The sequence below is a fragment of the Macrobrachium nipponense genome, chromosome 36, assembly GCF_015104395.2.
Source record: "Macrobrachium nipponense isolate FS-2020 chromosome 36, ASM1510439v2, whole genome shotgun sequence".
Lineage (NCBI taxonomy): Eukaryota > Metazoa > Arthropoda > Malacostraca > Decapoda > Palaemonidae > Macrobrachium > Macrobrachium nipponense.
Window position 1 is genome coordinate 66,168,387 of NC_087220.1, and position 8,958 is coordinate 66,177,344.

General features: G+C 40.8%; 1 protein-coding gene across 1 annotated transcript in view; it reads right to left on the reverse strand.

Annotated features, from left to right (window-relative positions):
- Nucleotides 1-8,381, reverse strand: part of LOC135203484 (trichohyalin-like) — a 24,367-nt gene extending 15,986 nt beyond the window's left edge. Inside the window, exon 1 of the mRNA XM_064233206.1 lies at nucleotides 8,165-8,381. Within this exon, the coding sequence (XP_064089276.1) occupies nucleotides 8,165-8,381 (217 nt within the window). The remainder of the gene's footprint in view (nucleotides 1-8,164) is intronic.
- Between the last annotated feature and the right edge of the window lie 577 nt (nucleotides 8,382-8,958).

Sequence of the window (8,958 nt, forward strand, 5' to 3'; positions counted from 1 at the left end):
TATTCTTGTAAGGTCGCCATGGACACTCAGCTGATTAATCTAAATTACATTTATTTACAAGAAACCATTGACTGGCCTGAGATGAAGGCAAGACATATATACCACGTGGGAAGAGCGCTGGGTGCAGTCGAGCCATACTCTTATCATTCACACTTTGATGAAATGGCCGAATTCAACAATTAATTCCAGGCCGGTTTTTCAAATTTCTGGTTTTAGGTAATAAAAGCGCTTCCAAGGAAACGGAGCACAGACTCAGCAGGGGCAATCTGGAAAGGAATTCCGAAATTACACATAACATAAAATAAAGACTTCTTGCACAAATATTACAGCTAATGCACTATGGAGGGTGTTTATCTTTAATCACACACAAGGGGAGGAACCCTAGTGCTTAAATGAAATGTTCAACGAAGATCTTAATCTTGGACAGGTCACAGGAGTGGCACGTGCTACGATGGTGGACAAAGGACGTTCATTAGAGGAGTGAGAAACGGGAAATTTGAGGATGAAAACAGCAAGATTCGTCTTGGAGAAATAGGGCTGGTTGGAATTTGCACATTCCAGACGCACCTTAGTCCTTAGTGGCTTGCACATGTAGCGTTATGTCTGATGAGGGCTCCAACCAGCGATGACGAACAAAAGGGCTGACAACAAGTCAGAGGCGAACACGTCTGTTCGCTATAGTATCTGGAGTCGACTGGGAGAGAGTCAGGGCATTTGCGAGGTACCTCGCCACCTCGGTCAAGCACGGCCTACGGCATTGTCTGGAAAGATGCGAAAAAAACAGCCAGCAGAGTTGTGGGAAAAGAGGTCTTAAAGCTAGGACTACCTAAAGCCCACCAAGCAGCCAATATAACCCCTACGACCTGCCCTTCTTACCCTACACTAGGTCTCTAGTCGTTAACGGATTATTTCCCCCACCTTAAGGCAGAACGGACATGCCGATCCCCCAATTCGTTAAAGGTGGGGGTAAAAATGGCTGCTCTTCTAGCAAATAAGTTAAATTGAATTGCTCTTCTAGCAAATAAGTAAGGTTGAATTATATATATATTATATATATATATATATATATATGTATGTATGTATGTATGTATGTATGCCTGTTTACAAATACTACTATATTGCAGTCCCAACCCCATTTGCGCGCGCATCGGCATCGATTACTGCTTTATAGCCAGATAATTTTTAGAATGGGATTAATTATCAAATAATAAAATTCCATGAAATACTAGGTACCTGTTTGGTATCCCCTGTCATATATAATATTTGATCAACGTTACAGTGATACGCTGCGTTAACTGTAATAGTCGTATAAACAACTTTTAGTTGCATACAATAACAATGCAGACTTTTTATGGAGAGAGAGAGAGAGAGAATTTTACAATGGCCGGTGTAATAAACAAATGCGCCGAAGTTTCTTCGCCACAATCGAGTTTTCTGTACAGCGTATAATGCTGTCTGGGCCGCTGCCCATGAAGCTTTCAGCCACGCCCCGGTGGTGGCTTGTCCTATAGCGTTGCCAGACGCGCGATCATGGCTAAATTTATCTTTGAATAGAATAAAAATCACTGAGGCTAGAAGGCTGCAATTTGGCATGCTTGATGACTGGAGAGTGAATGATCAACGTACCAATTTGCAGCCCTCTAGCCTCAGTGGATTTTGAGATCTGAGGGCGGACAGACAAGTAGCCATCTCAATAGTTTTACAGAAAACTAAAAATGCTCAACCAACACTTGAAACCCTATAGTAGATAGGTGTTTTCATTGGACCTCACGCGATGACGCTGTACATAAAAAGGAATCTATTTCTAATTACAATTATAATTTTTAATTGTGATATTCAGTAATTAAAAACATGCGCACTGAAGACACGTTCCCCCAGCAACTCTCCTTCCTGTGGTTTCCTCCTCTTCAAAGAAACTCATCACTCTGCCAAATTCAATTAGAGGTGCGGGGGGGGGGGGGGGGGGGTGGCTCCCCCTTGAAGTTACACCCCACAGACGGCAATTAGTTGCCGATGTTCAAGATACACTTCAGCGGAAATTGGCCGCTTAATTAGGCTACCGAGACGCGAAAGAGAGAGAGAGAGAGAGAGAGAGAGAGAGAGAGAGAATGTTAGTTACAGAAACTGGCAAGGTTCAATTCTGTATAAATTGATCTAGTGCAAACGCGGCTATTACGTGATTAGGGAGAGAGAGAGAGAGAGTATTTTTTTTATCAGTTGTGAAAAGCTGATCTTATTAATGATACACATTAAATTTGATTTCATAGGGGAGAGCCGGTTAGTAATTTTTTTTTTAGTGAGTTATGTTTTTAATCTTTCTGATTTCATTTTATCATTTAAGATAATAGGTTTTTTTTTTATGTTTATCCAGTTATCTCGAATAAGAAAAAGAAATCAGAAAAAAGTAACTCAGTAAAAAAAATTTAAACCACAAAAATTCAACTCCTGTATATTTGTTCCCTTCCAAAAATCGGAATGAAATCCCCGCGCAAAATAAGGAAAAAAGAAAAAGAAAAAAAAACCACAGCTGTCACCAATAGTTTTATAGAATTTCTCCGCTGGAAAAAAATCTTATAATAAAAGCAGTATCAAATATATCGTAGAAATCCCTTTTTTAAAATTACCTGTAATTTCAGGTTAGATATATATATAATATATATATATATAATATATATATATATATATATATATATATATCTATATATTATAATAATATATATATATATATATATATATATATTTTTTTTTTTTTTTATTACAGAACAGGTGTTATTGGTTGTAAAAATGTTTTAGTCATTGTCTTTCGCGTCCAAAGCTAATTGCTTTTGGTGGAGAAGTGCACAAAACAAAGGAATATCTGTTAGTTCTGTTTTTAATAAGAACGATTTTCGTTTGCTCGGGGAGTAAGCCAACAAACTGTTGTTGTAGTTGTTGTTCCTGTTGTTGTTCCTGAAGGAAAGGTCGATGGAAGAGCCTTAAAAGGTCTGAAAAAGGTGTTTCTCGTTGAGTTAAAGATTCAGGAATTTTAGAAATAATGGTTTATTTGTTAAAACCGCAAACAACACAAAAAATTATTTCTAATAAAATGTAGCGTATTTATTTTAGTTTTCGTCTGTGAAACAAGGCTCTATTTGACTGTAGATTTTAGCACGTTTAAACTTACGTCAATTTAGGTCTATAATGTTAACTTGTGCTTGGTAGGGAAAATCTTGCACGCGTCCCGAATAAGGTGGAGGTCGGATCACGCCTTGTTTTTTTTTTGCAAGCGAGCAATATAATAATAATAATAATAATAATAATAATAATAATAATAATAATAATAATAATAATAATAATAATATTAATAATAATAATACGAAGCTTAATTTTCAAGTCGAATGCGCTTTTGGTAGACTTATTCCACTTGAATAGGGGTTCATTTTCTCAGTATGATGATAATAATATAAAAATAATAATAATAATAATAATAATCATAATAATAATAATAATAATAAATGATATATTAATAATAATAAAGCAATTTTGTTTTCACTAAATTTTTACTTGGATATTAATTACCTTCAACAACACCAAGAATAACCATCCATAAAACATTAACATTCATTTGAATATCATTATCGAAACTCTTGACATTTACTCAAGATAAATGTGAGAAATTTTATATCTAAGTCAAACGGGACTTCCCCAAGTTATAAAATCCGATGTCGTTGTCGGAAGTTTCCGCGGCAAGAATAAAAAAGAAAAAAAATACGACGAGGGCTAATCAAAGTTTTGGCAAAAGAAGGACCTGATTAATTCAAAAAATCAGATTAAACCTGGAAAGTTGTTAACCTGGGAACAAAAAATATTAGGATAAAAAAAAAGTTAAGAAGAAAAAGAGTCAGGAATTTCCTACCTACAACAAAAGTCGTCTGGTTATTTACATCTACAGAATCATTTTCTGACTCGTATGAAATATAGTGTCTGGGTTGTCAATGCCAAAGTCGTTTGCAAAAATAAACAAATGGGATACGGTTAACAAACTTCTGTCTCGCATCTTGTAAAATGCATATAAAGAGTTGCAAGACACATTAGTCAAAGACTAATGAATCCTCCCAGTCATGAAAACTGAAATTCATTCATCAAGGAACACTCAACTCGAAGCAACCAGGCAAAACCACTGAAGCTTTTCAGTTCAAAGAATAAAATTTGGGCCAAAAAGAATCCCCCCCCCCCCAACCTCATGACCACTCAAACCTTGGGTTTGTGAATGACCTGCCTTTCTCGTCGTCTCTCAGACGCCGCCTCTCGTCATATAAGGGCGTCCTCTGAGTGTGTACCTCATGCTTGTGTGAAGAATAAATAATTATGCACTACTCCACCTGCACTCCACTGCTAGGAGTAGGTAGTGAAAGGACTTTAGAGAAAAGGGGAACATTCTACTTCTCTGAGCTGTTGGGGTTCTTGGCTTCTTTCAGAGGAGTGGTAAAATCTCCTCTGGAAAAGTACACAAGAGTGGTTTAGTGCATGCGGAAATATTCCATAATTGGGGGGAAATGGTATGTGATATCTGTAATATTATTGACTGCTTAAACCCCACAGGTTCCAGAGAAAACGGGAGGCTGCATCACAGAAAACGTGAAATACATTTCCTCTACGTCAATTGATTGCACATAGAAAATGGGGAAAAATTGCTTTGTACTCTCAGTCATTTTGTTATGAATCCAAACCTTAACGAGATGAGTAAATATTTAGGTCAAATTAAAGTAAAGAAGCACACAGAAAGATTAAGTTGTCGAAATGCCCAGCGATATCGCAACTGGCAATATACAAACAGACCTAAAATTTGTGAAAGAAAATGGAGGGCTGATTACTGTAAATTTTCAGAATTTTTATTCAGTTTTTTTTTTTTTTTTTTTTTTTTTTGTTTTTTGAAGGGGAGAGTGGGGGGGGGGGGGGGGGGGGGGGGGGGGGGGGGGGGGTGGAGGCCTTTCCCAGAACGGCAGATGAGACTCCTCCTGAGTCCAATAGCACCCTGTGCTTTCACCCTCGTCGGGGAACGCTGGTGAAGAGAATCGTATTGCACCTTCGTCGCTTTGCGCTGTGCAAAAGTCACCAAATGGTTGTAATAATTGGGATATTGTTGCCCCATTTCCTGGATGTTTTTATAAAAAAGAAAATGGAGAGAGAGAGAGAGAGAGAGAGAGAGAGAGAGAGAGAGAGAGAGAGACTGGACAGTGTTGCTGTGAATAGGACGAATTTTCCATTCATTCAGGCACGTTCCGAATCTGTAATCATGTTCAAGTTATGTCTACGAAAGAGTTAACCAGTTGGTAATGTCAAGAGTTTAACATTAGTTCTTACTCTCTTCAAGGGTTCATTAATTTGTAAGAGAAACAGACAGACTTATAAACTTATAAATATCAGTCTAGGAAGACTTAACTTCCTTCTCTAAGTAGTCAAGTCAAGATTTCGGATGGGTTTGACCTTAAAATGACCTCATATCATGACGAAAGTTTCGAAAGTCTCAAAAAGTAAGGTTTATCAGAAGGACTTTGACCAGGAAGGAATTTTCAGATTTTAAGACATGAAAGTGACATCGTATCATGACGAAAGTCGCAAAACATAAGGCTTATCAGAAGGATCTTGACCAAGGGTAAATTTCCAGATATGTATGTATCACCTTATTTCACCCTTTTCCCTCTTAAAACATTTGTGATGAAGGGCGAAATATATATATATGAGAGGGCTTTACGGTCAGCGAACACACAAGTAATTCAGCTCATTCACCACCGAATAGAATTATCCTCAAGGCTACTTGAACCGTATTTTGAAGTAACCCCTTACCCCTTCCCCTACATCCCTTACTCCCCTCATTGCCACGCATTTACTTACACACGAATGCCTACTTATCCCCAGAGTTCAATATAAAATAGAATAACTAGTCCTACTTTTTGTAATAAGTAGGTACACCTCGCCAGGCCACGTTGTCTTCAGCTTACACCCATCCTTCGAGGGTGTGGTGGTAAGTCAATACCCCCTACTTTATATCCTTGTTTAGGTGTAGGGGAATAGGTAGGGGAGGGGGGATTTGAAGGGTCGAAAAGGGGGAAGGGTGTGTATTCATTCCCCTTCTCTTCAAAGAAGCTCTAGGCTTCGTCTTTGTTTAGAGAACAATAACACTTGCGCTCTTGACAAGTACAAGGTCAGTGGTGTGGAAGACGAGACGTAATAAAACGTGTATGGAGGAATGAAAAGGGAAGATTAAAAGCATTGCAGAAAAGATAAATCATCTTATTCTTCTTCTTCCTCTTCTCAGCTTAATCCTTAGTCCGGGTCGCCGTTTTGAAGTTAATTTTTAAAACAGATTAATTATATATATAAAAAAACAAGAGGACAGTTAATTTTACCAAGAAATTTCAGAAACATTACAGACAGATTCATATACCTTAGATGCGTAGAACATTTTCCCTGTATTTATAGAAATAATGCCCAATAAATGGTTTTTATAACATTTGCTGTACATAGATAGAAAATAATGCTAAGACATATTGTTAATACAGAAGCTCATTTCTTCATTTTTCCTCGAAGTTGGACTTTGGACTTTCCAGGAGAAGTCCCAAAAGGCCGAATGTAATGCGGAAATAGGACGAAAGTCTTACATCGTGAACAGCATAATAATGTGACTAAGAAAGATTGTAGTTTGTAATTCCATTAATCAATGTATATCATTTTGGTTAAGTTTTTATCTATATTCTGAATAATAATAATAATAATAATAATAATAATAATAATATATAGGAAGCCGACTCTCTCTCAGGCATACTTTATTAAAAGTAATGGCTACTTCAGCAGCGTTACACTTGTAGAGATTCTTCTCTATTTTGCGAATAGCGGCTTTTTCCGTGCTACTTAAACAGGCTAGTAGAGCGCCTATAGAGGTCATGGTCAAATACAGGGTCAAAATAGGGGTATATATTCGAATATTACAGATAAACTATGATACCATAGTCATCAAAGTCATTAACGATTTTCCCTCTCTCTCTCTCTCTCTCTCTTTCTTAAAGCGACCTTTCGTCTGGAGCTGCCAGATATCCTCGGGCTGGGAAGCTGAGGGTGGACTGATCTTGGTGTGGTGTCCGTCCTCCTTTTATCTGTGGTTGACAGCAGGGGGTCTCCTATTGGCTGGTGGCGGTGAGTCTTCGTTTTCATTGGTTGCCTGAGCCAGGTCTCAAGCTACTTTCTTCGAGCCGATGGTTGCGATGCTGCAGATCCTGCAGCCGTCTGGACCTCCTGAGCGGCGCTGTAACGTTGATGGGCGTTGCGCTACGCTGTGGGACGTCACGGCTAATTTGATTTCCATCGGCTGCAGGAGTACCTCGTTCGGGGGCGTTGTCTTCCGTGGAGTTGTCGTGATCGGTGGTGTCATTGTTGGTGGCAGGTCTTCTCATACTCGTAGGGAGGAGAAATTCTTCCTGCGTCGTATTCAGTGTAGGTTTTATTTGCTGGATGAGGAGCGCCTCCAGCAGGCGCAACCGACGGGCATCAGGGGCCTTCCCGATGATTTTCGTTTTCTGTATGAAGACATCCTGGGAGATGGCCTCCTGATGTTTGGTGCGGGCGTGATTCTTGATAGCCCTCTCTTTGGCGTGGCACGAGTCTCTTCGATAGGCGAAAGGTAGTCATACTTACGTAGGCGCCGCTGCATTCGCGGACTGGGCATGTATACTGGTACACTACATGCATCTGCTTCAGAGGTTCTCGTACCTATTCTGGTAATATATGATTATGTCAATATTCTTGGTGTCGTCAGTCGGGGATACATTTTCAGAAATAATTTTCTTAATGGAGTTCTCTTCTTCACGGTAATGGGAACTCATGAAGGCTTTGTAGTACAGCTTGATATTATCCTGGGGGCAGGGCTGCGGGCTCTCACTACCGTACCATTTCTCCAGGGCTGTGCGGACTTCCTTTCTGATTAATTTATTTGAGTACCCGTTATTCACAAGTACTTGGGAGGTGCGGTCGAGTTCCTGGTGAGTGTCCTGCCAGGTCGAGCAGTGGGAGAGGGCCCTCCTGACGAAGGCCTTGACGGTGGTGCTTTTGAATCTGGCGGGGCACTCGCTGTCTCCGTTGAGGCAAAGTCCTAGATTGGTCTTCTTTGTGTAGACTGAACTACGGAGACCGTCTTCCGTCTTGCTTACAAGGACGTTGAGGAAGGGGAGCCGATCATCGAAGCTGTGTTCGACTGTGTAATTCAGCACACTGTACTGCTGAAATGCTTGATGGAACGCTTCTACCTCATCCTCGGTGTCGACTTGCACAAAGATGTCGTCAATATAACGTCCATAACTGCGAGGTTGCTGCATCCTGGCGAAGACCCGTTCCTTCACGGTGCCCATATAAAAGTTAGCGAAGAGGACCCCCAGTGTGAAGCCCATCGCCACGCCGTCCTTCTGGCGGAACATCTGGCCACGGTGGGTGGAGAAAGGGGCCTTCTCCATGCAGATCTCCAGCAGCGTACGGAGCAAGGCTCCCGGTATGTTGAGGGGCGCTGTCGACTGTCGACGGGGTAGGTAGGGGATTGGGAGGGTAGGGGAAGACATGACACATCCACCCTCCTCCTACAAACCTGTTTGTCCACCCTGGACAGGTGCAGTTTAGGTATGGGATTGGGAGGGTAGGTGAGACATAGCACATCCACCCTTCTCCTGCAAACCTGTTTGTCCACCCAGGGGGAGCCGTACTATTTAAGGGATTGGGGAGGGTAGGTGAGACATGGCACATCCACCCTCCTACTGCGAACCTGTTTGTCTGCCTTGGGTGAGGCGTGCTATGTAGGGGATCGGGGAGGGTAGGTGAGACATGGCGCATCCACTCTCATCCGGTAAACTTGTTTGTCCGCCCGGGTGAGCCGTACTATGTAGGGGATTGGGGAGGGTAGGTGAGACATGGCACATCCACCCTCCTCCTGCAAAC